General features: G+C 46.5%; 1 protein-coding gene across 2 annotated transcripts in view; it reads left to right on the top strand.

Moving 5' to 3' along the window:
• Positions 1-17923, top strand: part of TUT4 (terminal uridylyl transferase 4) — a 1200849-nt gene that overhangs the window by 953934 nt on the left and 228992 nt on the right. For both annotated transcript variants that reach the window (XM_078670586.1, XM_078670594.1), the window contains exon 27: positions 8741-8856. In XM_078670586.1, coding sequence (XP_078526712.1) covers positions 8741-8856 — 116 coding nt within the window. The remainder of the gene's footprint in view (positions 1-8740; positions 8857-17923) is intronic.

Raw genomic sequence — 17923 nt, forward strand, 5'->3', positions numbered from 1 at the left:
ATATGCGCCCAGTTCAGTGTGTATGTTGAAGAACATGTGGCAGAAATTCGCAATCTTCAGGTGCACTAGTATTGGCATGGCTATGTCAGTGGCCAGAGTTAGCAAATTGTGTACTGGCTGTTTTGGCGTTGCCCGTCTCAAGTGCCAATGTTGAGAGGGCCTTTTCACAGAGAAAAGTTTACATTGGAAGGAAATAACGAGCGCGCATGACCAAAGACTCACTGACGAAATATTGTATGGGGTTCTACAATAAGTTTGATTTGTAAAAATGTATTTGAACCTCATATACACGTACGTACACTGTCTATATACCATGCCCTGTATACCCTACACTATTAGTGCAGAAAGCTAAGCAATAATAAAAGCAAAACGTTCTATAAACACAGGAAAAACACTGTTTCTCTAGTTATTAATGGGGCGAAAATATGTAGCCACTGATAACCACTGTTTTTTAAGGTATTGAAAACAGTGAACCCTCCCCACCCCCCCTTAAAACAAAATACCAAAAATAGAAACTGGAAATAGGAAAGCCTAATTATGTGTTTATACTGTTCAAGGGGCAATATGTTACTGGGTGTGGGGTATTCGTGTTCATATTGGAGAAACTTCTGAGTTTGTAATGAGATAAAGATGTATTCGACTTCAGGAGCTGTCCTGGAATTGGCCCATTATATCCAAAGTGGATGTAAGGCTGTCACATTAGGAATGCTGATCTTGGTGACAGCCTCTAAGGTAGGAACTGGAGTAAAAACAATTATGGGTTTCCCTTAAACCAGCTGTCTTTCCTTTGATAGCTATCTGAACTGCAGTCAGTATGTTTTTTCAGTGGGCGCAAAATATATTTCTGCATTAGAATATAAATGCGATGTATTTGCTAACGGCACTATCACCTTCATTGAGTGTGAAGTACATAAAGCCAGTGATGACCAAGTTTGTTTTGTTGACACGTGTGTCGTGATGCAAGCATGTTAGTCTGTAGTGATCTGAATATTTGTGTATGTTCTGATGTCCAATGCATGTTGGAAAAATCAGGGAGAATAAATCGTACAACGGTTTTATGTGTTGTGCATAATCTGGTATGTAAGTTCTGCCAAAGTTAAAGAATCCTTACAAGGATTGTAATTTTTAAGTGTGTTTTGTGGAGAGCATATTTCTCTAGGAAATATGGCGCCAGGCTCTTACCCTCATTTGATAACTCGTATCCCAAATAGGATAGTGAAAAAAGCAGGGTTTTTTCTTATTAAATTTGTAGCCATATTCAGCAAATTCCAATAAAATGTGATGTACTCTGGCTAGGTGTGTTTGTCATCATCCGTTATATGTCTTCAACATAGGACAATACCTCAGGGTCAATATCAAGTAGAATTGACATTACTCAGGCAGCAAATAGTCCAGGACTGTTCGTATACCCCCGAGTGAGCCGGCAAAAGTGGCATTGAGAGCCAAGGGTAGAGAATTCAGTCAAATCTCTGCTTTCAGGTGCCGTGTTTTGGCAGAAGAAACTGTTGGAAATATCCAAGGTTGTTTTGTGTTTTTTATGGACTATATTATTCATTAGAGCCGCATAGTGCGAGTTTTGAATTGCAAATGTGCGTGTATGATTGTTTAAATGTCTGTAGTCTAAGACTATACAATAAGAGGGATCCCGTTTGGCAACCGGAAACAAGGGGTTATTCATAGGAGATGCACGCGATTCAACTATTCCTTGATATTATAGCTGTAAAAGGATCTCTCTCACTGGAGCTTTTGCTTCATGTTTAATAGAGCATTGCGGTTGCACTTGTGGGCTGGACCTTATGGGTTAACGTGATAAGGTAAGTCCTTATCCCAGCCTACATGGTTGCTGTATCATGCCAGGGCTTGTATGAGAGTCTATTCTGCGGCATACACTTGTTTAACTACTTCGCGGACAAGCGTAGAGAAAGACTGTGATATTACCTCTTCTCCTCGTGGGATTGTTCTTACAAAATTCGGGGGCCAATCAACCTCTGCTAGGAGAATGTCATAACTTAATGTTTAGCCAGAAAATTAATGGTTTGCGTTATGTCACCCTGGGCCTCTGCCAATCAGGTACCCAGGGCTTGTGTTCTTTCCCTAAAAACTGTACTAAAGCCTAAACCCAATTGGCATCTCTGGCCACATGTCAGCCCCTAGTAAATGGTACCCTAGGTACCCAGGGCAGTGTGACCAAAGAAGACCCCTAAGGTCTGCAGCACTTATTGTGCAACCCTTACACACACACACTGCCTTTCCCGGCTTAGTGTCCTGGTGCAGAACTAAACAAAGAGTCGACATGCCCACAAACCCACTTCCCTGGCATACATCGGCCACCCAAACGCCAGTGGTGTGGGCACAGGTGCATGAGCCCTGTGCCCCTACAGTACCCTGGGCACTGTAAGTGCAGTGATGCCATTAAGAGTATATGGTGCTGGGAGGTTGTCATTACGAACTCCACAGCACCATAATGGCTACACTGAAGGCTGACAAGTTTGATATCAAACTTCTCAGCACATTAAACCCACACTGATGCCAGTGTGGGATTTCATGTAAAATGCACCACAGAGGGCATCTTAGAGATGCCCTCTGAAACCTAACCTACAATCCATGTCTTATCTGAGAGGCTGCCTAGGTTGACACACAGCACACATGTTGCTGGACCCCTGGGTGGAGAGCCCCCGCTCTCCTGGGCCTGCAACAATGCACATCCTGGGACGAGGTGAATAGCCTCCTCCCCAGGATGGGCCGTGGAAGCTTCAAAGGCATTCCGCCTTTGTGAGCTTCTCCAGACCACTTGCTGACCCCCACTCTGGTGGGAAAACTGGCGGGAAACCCTACTTCAGGAAGGGGGGTGTGCCAGCCTATGCCAACTCCACCCCTCAGGTGGGAGAGGCGAGGTGAAGCACGACCCTAGGCTCCGGCCATTTTGAAGATGGGGTGCACAGCTAGGCTCCTGCCCCCCTCCCACAGGAGAGGAGCAGGCTTGGGGGTGTACCCACCCCAGGACAGGGAACCATTGGTCCCTGCCCTTGCCCTACCTGTAACGCCCTTAAATTTAGTATTTAGGGACACCCTGAACCTTCTTTCCTTAGATCCTGATTGCAACAAGAAGAAGAACAAGAAACAAGAAGACCTGCCGTGCAGCTGCTGACAAAAGGATGGCGCCCACTGACTTGGCCCCAGAACCTTACAGGCCGGTCGATCCTTGAACCTGCTCCTGCGAAACTCCGGCGTCTCCTGCGGACAACAACCTCGAAAACCTCGTAGGACCTGCCTGCCTTGTACCTTCCAAAAGACTGGGACTCCCACGAGCAGTGGTTCATCTCAAACAGCAATACCCCTGGTGCCAGCAAAGAACCGCAAATCCAGCCCACTCTGCACCCACCGAGCCCGGCCAGTGCCTGAGTGAACCAAGACCACGAGGACGTCCCCCCGGCGACTGTGACCCGAAGTACAGTGCCCAAAAACCCTCCTCGACGAACCAGACGACGCTTGCAGCCTCAGAACCAGGGACCCCTCCAACTGCGACCAGCTGAGGGTAAGATTTCCCAACGCCAAAAGACACCCCTGCACCCGGCGCCCCCCGGACCCCAGTCCCTTCCTTTGGGGTACCTACCTCTTCTCCAAGATCCCAACTTACCTCTCAAAGTGGTGGGCGCACCTGAAGAATCTCCGTCCCCGAGCCTGCAGCCTTTGTTCACTTTTTAACTTTCCCATTGAATAACATTGAGCGCCCGACGGCTCAAAAGCACCCTGCACCCAGCTGCCCGAGTGCCGCTGGAGGTGCAACTACTGCCCTGCCCTACTCTACTTCCCCACTTGCCCTGAGTAAGTGACCAGGAGCTCAGCTCCACAGCCGCGTGGCCTGCTTGCAGCCACCAACCAAAGGCCCCCTACCCTCCATTGGCTTGCATTGGGCCTACTCTCTCTGCACCCGGCTGCCCCTGTGCCGCTGAGGGTGTAACTATGGTACCTTCCCGACCCTGGGAGACCCCTGAGTCTATGCCCAGAACCTTAACTCTACCAGTCAAGTACTTACCTAAAAGCTGATGACTCATTTTCCTTCCATAGGTTAACATTGACTGGTTTTCACTGAAATTTCTTGTGGAGTTTTGAAACTTTAAAATATTCACCTAAAATCAGCCGAATAACAAATTCCAAAGTACTCACCTGTGACCAGGGGAGAAGCCAGTACTGTACCTTTTAGCCCAGTACTGAACCGCAAAAGTAATCTTAACTGTACTTACCAGTTACCTGCATTTTCTTCCGTAGGAAACCATTGACTGATTTTCTGTGAAATTTCTTCTGTCGATTTTTGCAAACTACAAATATTCTTTAAAAATCATACCAAGTACCAAAACGTAATTGCTCTCCTGTCTTGGGTAGAGGTCCCAGTACTGAACCTAGGAGTCCAGTACTAGATTACAAAAGTAACGAGCACCTACTTTACCTGTGACTTGAATTTCCTTCCATAGGATAACATTGCTTGTTTTTCACTGACAAGTTTCTAAGTGTCAACTTTGAAAATACATTTATATTATTTAAAAATCACAACGATAAACAAAACGCTTTTACTTAACTGTTTCCAGCTTAGGTCCCGGGACTGTAGTCAGGATCCAGTCCTGTGGTTAGAAAAGTAATCCTTAAAGTAATCCACTGCATTTATGTAGAAAAACCCGTTGAGCTCAATGTGTTCAGAATTGTGTTGCGAATTGCAACCACAGTAGCTATTGTACTTACCAAGTCTATTGCCTTTCTGCAAAGTAATTCCCTAAAGTCTCATATTGAGAAAAGTATATTTTGATACCTGTTGGTTTTAAAATAAAACAACTATATCTTTTGATCTAAAAACAATTGGCCTAGAGTTCAGTTCTTGAGTGTGTGAAACTTTTTGCTGACTGAGTGTGTACAACAAATGCTTTACACTGTCCTCTGATACTGCCTTACTGCTCGACCAAGCTACCACTTTAGAGAGTAAGGTCATATCTGACTCTAACCTCTGTCATACCTCTGGGGATTGGGGACTCTATACACACTGTACCTTACTTTGGTCCAATATATATAGAGCCACTTTCTTACACTTTTGCATCCAGAAATCTTTGAAGATCCTGGCGAACTATTGTGAGCTCTGCCGTGCTGTCTAGCAGAGTCACTGCCCACTTCTCTAGGAGAAGAGTTCTCAATATGTGTGGCATATTATGCTGAAATTCCCGCAACCTTTTTCTTCTTGAATTTAGTTTTTTTTGTGAAAGTTTCTCTTCCTTTTTTATGAATACATCAGACAAGCGTTGTGAGTCCTTTTTTGGTTTCACGTACTCTTCCTGTCCGTTCTCTGATCTTCCCCCTCTCTCGTATCGTTTGTCCGATGAGTCCAGAAAGGAACGAGAAGTACATGTATCAGTATACTGATACCTATCCAGCTGTTTTAGTGTGTAACGCTGGTGTAAATTGTAACGTCTGTCAACGGTCACCAGTTGCGGAGATCATCCCTGTGATTTAGATTTTTCTTTATTTTTTTGTTTGTCCCAGCATTTCTTAGAAGGCTCTGGTGCTTATTTGATATTTTTCTTTTCAGAACTACCTTTGCCAAGCAGTGGCTTATTTCGTCTGGCTCCCAAATTATCTCGGCATATAGATGTACAGGTGTCCGCAAACATTTTTGGTAGCTTGTGCTCTTGGTCTGCCACTGCAGCTTGCACGATCCGTTGGCGTATAGCCAGTTCTGCTGCTTCCACTTTAATAGAGGCTAACATAATTCAGGATACTGTGGCAAAGTTTCCAATGTCATCCCTAAAGCCAAGGCAAGGGCTGCCTCGCACTCCTTTTGTATTTGTTTTAGAACGTTAGGCAAAACAGCCAGAGATAGTGTACCATGAGTTATGGTATTGATTGTAGCAAATACTGTACCCCATGTGGCACTGTCATCGAATGGGGGAATCATCCCAGGTGGCAAGCACAAGGTAATAATTCTTTGTTTATCTTGGGGTCCTGTATGGGTAAACATAGTTTCAAGCTGATTTGATTTTTGTGCTATCCAGAACGGAATTTCTTCCTGCCTGGTGGGAATTTTACCCATAATTGCAAATTATAGTGAGAGGGCTAATGGCAGGCACTGCTAACTGTTTCTCAACAGCTGGAACAGCCCGAACAGCCCTCGCTTGGGCTTTAGTTATTTTTGTGTAACATACAGAGTTAAACGTCTCGATAGTCATGCAAGACCATTATAAAAAATGTAGTGTGTATTCAGCTAAAGCTCGCTATGTGGCTCCTTCATTGCTGAGAGGACCTTTTTGAATGTTATTATTACATGTGGTAGGGCACCTTCGACCCAATTTTGATGTTTCAGAAATGTTAATGATACTTCTAGTCTGTTTGCATGGTCTGTAAGCACTTGGTAAGGCTGCTTCAGTATAGTTTGGGATATGTACGTGTGCTAGCATCAGTGGCTAGAAAGGTGACCCATGAATAGAAAACTTCAGTTCTATAGGCTTTGTGGGCCTCAGCCACGAAGGTAACATGTCCACACCCCATTGTCTAGCCCATGTAAATGTACATGTGCTGTATCATCAGGTCTGCAATGTGCAGAAATATTAATTGTTAGTGCTATTTAAACAATGGAATTCAGTGAGGGATTTACAAAAGTAGGGTATCCTTTGAAATGTTTAAGCTTTCACAAGCAGCAGACCAACATTAGGTGCTTCCTAAAATGCTGAGGAGGATTTAGCCCTAACAACACGGACCTCTCTGTATGAAAATGAATAGGGTACCTTGGGTACAAACAAGTACTACTCAGGAGACCGTTAAATAGGTACCTGCCCTTAGAAAGTTGATGCTGCTATGTTGTATGGTACGCACTTGAAAATGTAGGACTGTGTGTTGAGACGATAGAACTTCAGAACTTAGGGACTGTATCCATCTGCACCACCAGAGCCTGTCAGCCCAATTCCTGACTAGGTCACAGTGCCTCACCGAACCCCTAAACCAACTAGGATAGCAGTTGATTTTGGCAACCTCGAACATGACACGCTGATAACATAGGAAATTGTAAAAAACGATCTTACCACCTTTGTTGTTTCCTTATGCATACCCATGGTAAAACACAAGGATACGAAGAGTTTTCAATGTATTTATTGAAAGTATCGTAATTTTTTATAGAAAGAATGTGATGCAATTATTAGGCAGATCAAACAAACCAAAGGAACCATCATTGTGAAATGGTGAAAAGAATGAACATTCAAACCATGTCAGTATTAGTGCTATATCTGTATTTCTACCCATCACGACCCCTGCTCTGAGAGCCTAATGGGTGTACACGCTGCACGATCCCTTAGGCTAGCCCAAGCCCCCATAACAGGATAACTTGGCGAGGCAATCTGCCTGGAGTAGATTGACAATCCCTCTCTACAGGATGGAAGTTCAGTGTTCACAGGGCTATATGCAGAACACAGCAATGTGTCCCAGGACGGTGAAGACAGGAATGAGAATGCTCCTCTCTGACCTCCAATAGGACAGGGGATAGTGTATATAATGAACCCAAAACCCACTGTTTTAGAGATGCAGCTCTGATGTAATGCCGTGTCTAAATGTTAGAAGCTGTTGGCAAGCTGACAACATAAACTCCATGATATCTTGTTCTGTGTTCTAGTTTTGCACTGTGTGTACTGATGAAACGAGGAGAAAAGCTTCCTAAGAACAAACAGAGCTGTACAGCGTATTCTCAGAATAATATTGGGCAACCAAAACATGTGAAATATAACCTTCCTAAAATGATGTCAATCTAAAATGTCAAATTAAGTGGAGAACCAAAGTGGGTCTGTGACGGAAATCACCACACTGTCATCTTGCCGTTCCATGCAGGCCGCATTCTCGGAACACGTTTCCCAGAACAAACAGTCTTTGACCTTCAGGAACTTTCTCTCCTGGTTCCAAGCGACTGTCAAGGAAATACTTGCATTCAGTCAGTCACTCTCCTATGCAGGAAGGCGATGGTGTGGGAGCACCATGAATTTCCTCCTACTCGATGGGCTGTTGGTCTCGCCCCAACCTCTATTGACCATGATGTCTTGCTTGTTATTTTCCAGTAAATTCATTAACTCCGTTGAATATGCCACTGCCTGACTGGTATTTAACTGAGCTGCTCTATTTTCTTCTCCTATTTATAATATAATCTCATAAGATTCTATTGCATTCTGCAACATATTCCACTGTTTCTGTATTGGGGCATAGTTAAGACATAGTCTTGCTGTGCAAGTAGAAGCTTCCTCTTAAATTGTCAGGCAGATAGTTGACATGCAGATTGAGTTGGGTAGGAAAGGCAGCCTTTACCCAACAAGTACAGAACTAAAAAGAGTATTCTGTTTTTGCACTGCCTTGGTTTTATTCTAGAGCCACCATTTTACCTTCAGGCTCCACTCTTACACTCTTTTCTAAAACATTGAAAATTCAAAATGGTGAAAGACATGCACCCAAAGCTCATGGTTGAAAAATTACAGCCAAGTAGTTTATCGCTAGCACCATTTTCCTAAATCAGCTATATTGTTGCCAGATATGAGGTCACCCTTTCCATTTTTTAAATCTTATACTAGATACTATGAAAACGTAAACACTTTAGAGCTAGTCAGGGCTCAAATGAATTTTGACAAACCTGCAGTTGCCTAGTGATTGGAAATATGGAGGCATTTGCTTCATATTAAGAAATGAGATTACCGTTTTGCAAGAAAATAATCAGATTTCTTATTTTTAGGATTACTTTTTTGATTCAAAAGTACTGACTGATGGTGAGCTGGCACCCAATGATAGATGCTGCCGTGTCTGTGGAAAGATTGGCCACTATATGAAGGACTGTCCAAAAAGGCGAAGGTGAGAATGTTTGACTCCTGTCATTTTTAACAAGCAGTGGAGATGGTGAACTGTAGGTGTTCTGCCTCTCTGTTGATAGCAATTGTTCTCTGTTATTTGATTTTCTTTGAGATCCGTGAAAAAGGGACTACTGCTAGTCACCCGTAAGTTTCCCATAACGCTTTTTACAACAAATTGCAAAAACATTGTACTAATTTCAAAATATTCCTTACTCGGTTAACAGGAACTTTCTAACTTTTTTAATTTGTCATTGCTGAGTCGTATGAAAAGTAATGTGCTATTCAGAAAGGAAGGGGTGATCCATGTGTACACTTATGAATGGTGCACAATATGATGATCCTTTCGCTAACTAGTGGAGTCTACCAAGCAGTGGAGAGGCATTAGAAAACTCTTGCAAACTACATAAATCTGTGCTTCTTGATTTGTAAGTTTTTTTTAGTCTCTTTATTGTTTGTTTCGAGGTACCTAAATATGTAGCTTTAAAATAAACAAGTTGCAAGCTTATGATGGATGCAATCACTGTCCTACTGGCATCCTCTGATGGTAATAGAAAAATAAGTTGCAGAGCTAGAGGGACTTAAAAGCCGGAGGGTATTAGTGGGGGAACATGAGTATCCAGTTTGAGAGATGAATCAAGTCTGGAACCAGAGACTCTTATCTACAGACTGAGATTTTGGAGCTAGTCTGAAGGTCATGGGACATGAGGCCAGATCAACAGATTTCTAACCAACAAGAGAACCTCTATTTTTTCCATATTTAATGTTAACCAGTTTCTGTCTATTTAGCCTTTAATAATTTCTAATCAAGAAGAAATAGGGGTTAGAAATACATCCATTTCCATTAAGCCTAACCATATGTTGGATGTCATGTGGATAGGAATAAAAAACACCCAACATTTTTTAGATAGAATAAAAGAGGGCACGAGGGCGGGGACGGGCGTGCCCACCATCTCGGGCTGCTCTGTGGTTGGCGGGGCTGCTCCTCTGTCCCTCCCCCCCTGGCAATCTACTTCAGCTGGGTGAGTTCAGGCCCTGACACTGATTAGATCTCCCGAGGCTCTGCCGGGAGCTACAACGCTGCTGAGGCGCGGCGCAACTTTGCTTTTAGAAACCACAAGACTCTTTTAAATTTACCTTGCCTTCATCTTGCAGGGGCTGCGCTCTGGACATCGCGCACCCCCTGACGCCTCCTGACTCCCCTGCCTGCCGCCGCCAGAGCGCCCCATGCTGCTCGTTCCCTCACCCTCTGATGGGCAGGTCACGAGGGCGGGGACGGGCGTGCCCACCATCTCGGGCTGCTCTGTGGTTGGCGGGGCTGCTCCTCTGTCCCTCCCCCCCTGGCAATCTACTTCAGCTGGGCGAGTTCAGGCCCTGACACTGATTAGATCTCCCGAGGCTCTGCCGGGAGCTACAACGCTGCTGAGGCGCGGCGCAACTTTGCTTTTAGAAACCACGAGACTCTTTTAAATTTACCTTGCCTTCATCTTGCAGGGGCTGCGCTCTGGACATCGCGCACCCCCTGACGCCTCCTGACTCCCCTGCCTGCCGCCGCCAGAGCGCCCCACGCTGCTCGTTCCCTCACCCTCTGACGGGCAGGTCACGAGGGCGGGGACGGGCGTGCCCACCATCTCGGGCTGCTCTGTGGTTGGCGGGGCTGCTCCTCTGTCCCTCCCCCCCCTGGCAATCTACTTCAGCTGGGCGAGTTCAGGCCCTGACACTGATTAGATCTCCCGAGGCTCTGCCGGGAGCTACAACGCTGCTGAGGCGCGGCGCAACTTTGCTTTTAGAAACCACGAGACTCTTTTAAATTTACCTTGCCTTCATCTTGCAGGGGCTGCGCTCTGGACATCGTGCACCCCCTGAAGCCTCCTGACTCCCCTGCCTGCCGCCGCCAGAGCGCCCCACGCTGCTCGTTCCCTCACCCTCTGACGGGCAGGTCACGAGGGCGGGGACGGGCGTGCCCACCATCTCGGGCTGCTCTGTGGTTGGCGGGGCTGCTCCTCTGTCCCTCCACCCCCTGCCACGCCCCCTCTTAGACCCCCTCCCATGTGTCCCTATATTACAACTTCCCCTCATAGACGGCGCAGCGAGCGCGACGAAGGCGCGCCGAAGTTGCGCCTAAGTTAAGCCCGTCTGCGCCCGTCCGCGGCCGACCGGGGCTAGGGGCGCGTTACTCTGCCCCGCTTATCACCTATACCCCGGTCCAACTACGCCGCCTCCAGGGACCCTGGCCCATCGCAGCCTCCATTTGTTCTCACATTTCCTCCCTTGGTCTATCCCATGCTGTTCCCCCGCACATCCCCCTTCCTATAGCTGGCCCTTCTCTCTCACCCACATGCACTACTCACCCTACAACCTTTAAACCTTTAACAGCTTTTTACCTTAACACTCGGTCCGCTGTCGCCCATACGCACGAACTTTCGGTCCTGCTGGATCTTCATACCCCAGATCTTCTTTTTTTAACGGAGACCTGGTTCGCCGATGACTCCCTCCCCGCCCTACTGGCCACCTTACCGGCTACTTACTACGCCCTCCGGGCAGACCGCCCTTCTGGCAGAGCTGGGGGCGGCGTGGCGGTCATCGCACGCACCGATCTCCCTTTTCAAACTGTGTCCTTGCCTGACATTGCAACCACTGAATACCTGGTTATCCGCACCACCGCCACCTCTCCCCCTCTGACCTGTTTTCTTACCTACCGCCCTCCTCAATCTCCCTTACAGTTTCTTTCTGATTTCTTGGAAGTCTTGGCTACCATTACAGTCAATAATTCCTCTATTTTACTCCTTGGCGACTTCAACTTCTGACCCAGCTGAATGCTCGTCCTCAAAGGAATTTTCTGAAACCCTTCAATCCCTTAATTTCACTTCCTTTGTTCACTCCCCCACCCACATCAAAGGTCACATGCTTGACCAGATCTGGTCCCTGAATTGTCCCGTGGAATCTTTCTATTTCACCTTGCACATGGTCCGATCACCACTTGATCTCATTTTCTCTACCCATTCACCCCCCAGCCAAGCCCCTTCGCCCCAAAAACATCTGGGTCCGAGCATGGGGCCGAGCCAACCTAGAAGAACTTTCTTCCCTTCTTACCACCTCCCTCCCTTCCCTGCAGGGCCTTTCCACCCTTTCCCAGGTCGAGGCTATAGATCAGTGGCTCTCCGCTGGTAGTGATTCTGCTGCCCCGCTCAAACGCATTACCTCCAAGCGCGATAAGGATGCCAATCGGTGGTTCAATGCAGAGCTTAAGGCCACCAAACTTACAGTACGCCGCGCGGAGCAGGCGTGGAGGAGAAGTTATTGCCCCATTTTACGACTGGGGTATACCAACATCCTTACCCAGTATAAAAAAGACATCTTGGAGGCCAAAACCACCTAATTCTCCTCTAAAATCCTTGCCGCAGCAAACCAGTCTAAGGAGATATTTATGATTGTTCATAATCTGGCGCTCTCGGACAGAACAACCCTTAAGCCCGCCCCGTCCGAAGAACTCTGCCAATCCCTCAATAACTACTTTATTCACAAAATTGTTACCATCAAAGCCAACATCCCGCCCCCTTCTCCCTCCTTTGTTGATCCTCAACGTCCCCCTCCCAAGGGAAAACTCACTACTTTCCCTCTCATATCTAAGGAAGCTTTTACTTCCATAGTACCCGTGGTCAAATCTGGCTCTCAACTTGACCCCTGTCCTGCTCACATCCTTCGTCATATTTTTGTTACTTGCCCAGATCCCCCCCTTCATCTCCTCAACAGCTCCCTGGCCCAAGGTGTAGTACCCAACCCCTTGAAGTCTGCGGTTATTGTGCCAATTCTTAAAAAACCTGGGGCAGACCCCTCTGTCCCTGCCAATTTCCGCCCCATCTCCCTTTTGCCATTTTTGGCAAAGGTGCTCGAGCGCCATGTCACCTGCGCTCTGAGCTCCTTTGTGGAGATGCACGGAGCTCTTGTTCCCCGCCAGGCCGGTTTTCGCCCCGCACACTCTACGGAGTCCGTTGTCATCTCGGTCTTGGACAACCTCAGGGAGGGTATGGATACCAACCAGTGCCAGGCCCTTGTGCTCCTCGATCTCTCAGCCGCCTTTGACACGGTGGATCATACCATCTTACTTTCCCGTGTCGAGGCGGCGGGGATCGGGGGCACTGCTCTGGTCTGGTTATCCTCCTTCCTGAGTGACCGCACCCAGGCCGTTCGCCTTGGTGACTTTACAGCGGACATCCGGAAAGTTCAGTGCGGGGTTCCCCAGGGTTGCCCCTCTTATTTTTTCTCTTCAACAAATGGAGGTCGCCGTATTTAATTATGCGGATGACCTCCAGCTTGTTTTCAACCTGTCCTCTTCCCCCTCTTCTGTTCTTAACTTCCAAACTATCATGCTTCACATCTGGGACTGGATGAACCACAATCACCTGAAACTCAACCCCGATAAGACCGAGCTGGTGTTGACGGGTGGTTCATCCAGCCCCTGGTCTTCTCTTTTCTGGCCCCCTGTACTGGGCCCCTCTCCTGTACCCACCACCTCTGTTAAAACCCTTGGCATAAAACTTAACTCTCAACTCACCCTTCACTCCCAGGTCAGTTCCGTGGTATCTTCTTCTTTCCTTTCATTGCGCACTATTCGCAGGGTGTCCCGTTTCTTTACCTTCTCTGCTCTCAAACTTATCATCTTGGCCATGGTGGTATCCCGCCTGGATTACGGCAACGCCCTATATGCAGGTATTCCTGCATATAGTCTACGGCGTTTGCAGCAGATACAAAACCAGGCGGCCCGCCTGGTCTTCAATCTTCCGAAATTTCACCATTCCTCCCCCCTCTTGAAATCTCTACACTGGCTCCCTGTGCGAGCTCGGGTTCAATTCAAGCTCGCCTCCATCACTTTCTTGGCTCGACTAGGCTTGGCACCCGCATTCATCTCTTCTGAGATCACCCCCTATGTTCCCACCAGGGAACTACGCTCTTGCTCTCAGTCCCTCCTTACCATCCCTCGTTATCGGAGAAAGAAGTGGGGAGGCTCGAAATTTGCTACCCTTGCCCCGATCCTGTGGAATTCCCTCCCCTTTGAACTCCGTTCCTTCACTCTGTACTCGCAATTTCGTAAACACCTCAAGGCTCACCTGTTCACTAAGGCCTTTGACTAAATTCCCAATAGCTTCCCTTGTCTCTTAGCCCCGGATCTTATCAGTTGTAGCGCCAAGAAACCGCAGGTGTATGTGCGCTTTACAAGTAATTTTAAACTCAAACTCAAACTAATGTAAAGATTGAAATGAAAAGCAGAAAGGACAGAACCTTGGGGTACTTCTGTAGCTAAATTAAAAGGGTCAGGGACAAATTGATAAAGCATAACTGCTTGAGTGTGACTTTCAGAAATGATTTAAGCCAATCAAGAGAAGTATGACAAATGCCTTCATGGCCACTCTAGGTAAGAGAATTGTATGATCAACTGTATCAAAGGATGCTGTTACGTTCAGTAACATTGGGACAAAAGTAGAGTGGTTCTTGGCAGCCCTCAAACTGTCAACTTTTATTGCAATTAGTGCAAATTACAGTGCTTCTTTTGGAATGGAAACCGATCTAGGAGCCCTGCAAAATTGAAGCAGTTTGAAAAAACTGCATATCTGAGCAGCAACAGTTCTTTCAAGACAGTGTGCAGGCTTTCTTGTTCATCACGGACAAATGATTGGCTGAGAGAGACCCCAATCTTGTGCTCCCATGGTCACAAAAAGGACCTGTTCCTTTGGAAAGTTGCAGTGAGCATATATGTACAACAGCTGCCGCATGCATAAGAATTGGAATATGAACTATAGTTATGCTGTTTATTTCTGTTTTTCGCTTCCTCCTCCTTTCTAGTTTGTGTATGTTTGAGGCCTGTGTACTGTAGATACACATGCTTTGCATACTTCTGCCATGTAGTTTTGGGTTCGGATGTTTAAAAGTTGGTTTTCTTTGAAGAAGTCTTTTCCAGTCACAAGGTAAGGTGACTCCTCCTTTCAGTGATAAGGGTGCAAGGGCATCGACTTCATTGTTAGATTATTTTCTTTCTGCCATCTGGTACAGACATGACTTGCTTTGCTCCGGTTTGAGATCGTTCATCGGGATGCCTTTGATTTGCAGCCCACTGTGTCCAAGATGGTATTGTTTCGAGCACGTTTTCCCATTGTCTGCATGTCGAAAATAGGGAAACTTTCCCAATTGGATCAGAAAAACTTCAACTGCGGCCTTCAGGCCGAGCCCATTTCATTTCACTTTATCTCGAACAAACATCATAAAGTAAGCTGCTGATGGATCTGACTGCATTCCAATTCTGCCCACTGTGCCACTCCAAATATCTGCGCACCGACCTTCACAAGGTTGGTAATCTGTGCTTGTCTCCAGAGCACAAGGAAGAAAACTGTGACGCCAGCCACTCATTTTGCTTAAAAAAATGACCCTCCGGGACTGGCGGGCTCGGCGAAAAGAAATGCAATGACAAAGTATCGAAGACACCCCAGATATCTTCAGAGAAGATATCGAACATGAAGAAATGGAAGCACCCACAGCGGAAGAAAAGGCCTTTTCGTCCAGGACTCCGACTACGAGCTGGATATAGAACTGGAGTCCCACGATATCCCTGCGGTTATGGTGTTGTGAGTACCAAAACCCCTTTGCCCACTAGCTTCCACTAAACATAAGGCTTCCAGGCCACCACTGCCATCTGACCATGGTAGGCGCTGAGACTCTGCTTATAATGCCCCGCCCTCTGGCTCGGCACCGAAAGCAACCGTCAAGCCTTCTGGCTCGAGTCGAGATACCACATCTTTGGCACCTAAAAGATAGTTCCGAAAGACAAAAAGAACAAATCCGTCCCAGCACTGAAAATTTTGGCGCCGAAACAGAAGATGCTCCTCAGAAGCCAGTTCTGGAAACCAAGCAAGAAAAGCTGGATCCAAAACAAAAGAAAATATATATTAATTCAGACACTTGACATATTGCAACAAAACTAGTGATACCATCCTCCAAGAGGAAAATTACTAATTCACAGGATATAACATCTCTCTACAAAAGAAAACGTACATGACTACTAGCCCTCTTCACCCCATTCCTTATACCCCTCCACCATTTTCACCAGTACCTCTGATACCAACTTTAGACCCTCTAGACATCATGCCACAGGGCTCCCCCTATACAGATCCTAATGTAGAGGCTAGGGATGACACTTATGACCAATCACCACAAAATCCATGGGATAATTATAATGTAGATCATCCAACAGATACGGATCTATACCCTGCAGAACCTTTCCCTCCTGATGACAAAGCTTCATATCGGGAATTAATTGCCAGGGCCATGTACCATGGAGTCACTTTACATAATCTTTAGAAGAATATATATTTTTTTTAACATTGGGAACCACACATAAGACAACACAGTCATTAACTATGTTAAAAGATATGATGAGGCCTAGAGAAGAAATTTTTAAAGAACCTGTGAGGGCACGTATTAGAACAACCAGGGCTGATAAAAATATAAACCTCTACCATCTGAGGCAATTTCTATTAAGGGCCAAGTTATGTCCAATGCTCATAAAAGAGCAATTTCACTAACTTCAGGTGATGCACCACCATCACCACCAAACAAAGAGTCCAAATTAATAGATGTCTCAGACAAAAGAGTGGTGGCACAATCAGCCAATCATTGGCATAAAGCCAATACACAAGGTCTTTTGGCTAGGTATGATATGGCGCACTGGGACAAAATGGAGGAGTTACTCCAATATCGCCCAGAGGAGCAAAGGGAAAAAAGAGCAGGAAATAGTAAAGAAACTAATTTCCAACTCCTCTATTTGGTGTGCATTAGACGCTGCTGATACTGCAGCCAGAGGAGTAAACACCAGTATTCTCCTCGGAAGACACGCATGGCTGCAAATCTCTGGGTTTAAACCAGAGGTGCTACAAACAATTCTGAATGCTCCCTTTAACAAGGAACATCTATTTAGGCATCAAGTGGATGAATCACATCGAAAATGTAAAAAGTCACTGAAGTTGAAAAATCCATGGGAGCACTACAGCCACCCTTTAACCTTTCACCACTCATTTTATAGGGGAGCTCAAAAAGCACCTCCACAGATGCCAACACATCTTCCTATAGAGGGTTTTACAAAGGTAGTTACATAGGAAACAATTATAAAGGTAGAGGTACACCAACACGTACCTCTCCGTCTCCCAACTAGCAATTCCCCCCAATCATCATCCACCTGTTTGGTTAAGATTGCATCCGTTTCTTCCAATTTGGCAATCAATAACATTAGAAAAACCAAAGGTGGTGATGGACGGAGCGTTGACAATACAAACACTCACCCCCAGTCAACTGATCTGGGATTAATCCATCACCGTTCTTTAGCTCACTCCGCCACCCCAGTTCAGACATGGCCATATGCAAATCAGTCTGACCCTGTGCCTCATGGGAACAGTCCAGCCTGAACTGCCAAGCCATGTCTTCCCTGGACCGGAATCAAGCTTCCCTGGACCGGTTTCTGGCATTACAGCCGTCTTCAGCCGGGCTTGCTTGACTCCAGTGGCAAAGTGAGCAAGGGACTCACGTCTGAGCATACCCTGCCAACTTAGGGCGAACAAAGAAAAACCAAAGGTGGTGATGGACGGAGCGTTGACAATACAAACACTCACCCCCAGGCAACTGATCTGGGATTAATCCATCACCGTTCTTTAGCTCACTCCGCCACCCCAGTTCAGACATGGCCATATGCAAATCAGTCTGACCCTGTGCCTCATGGGAACAGTCCAGCCCGAACTGCCAAGCCATGTGTTCCCTGGACCGGAATCAAGCTTCCCAGGACCGGTTTCTGGCATTACAGCCGTCTTCAGCCGGGCTTGCTTGACTCCAGTGGCAAAGTGAGCAAGGGACTCACGTCTGAGCATACCCTGCCAACTTAGGGCGAACAAAGAAAAACCAAAGGTGGTGATGGACGGAGCGTTGACAATACAAACACTCACCCCCAGTCAACTGATCTGGGATTAATCCATCACCGTTCTTTAGCTCACTCCGCCACCCCAGTTCAGACATGGCCATATGCAAATCAGTCT

The sequence above is a fragment of the Lissotriton helveticus genome, chromosome 1_2 (assembly GCF_964261635.1).
Source record: "Lissotriton helveticus chromosome 1_2, aLisHel1.1, whole genome shotgun sequence".
Lineage (NCBI taxonomy): Eukaryota > Metazoa > Chordata > Amphibia > Caudata > Salamandridae > Lissotriton > Lissotriton helveticus.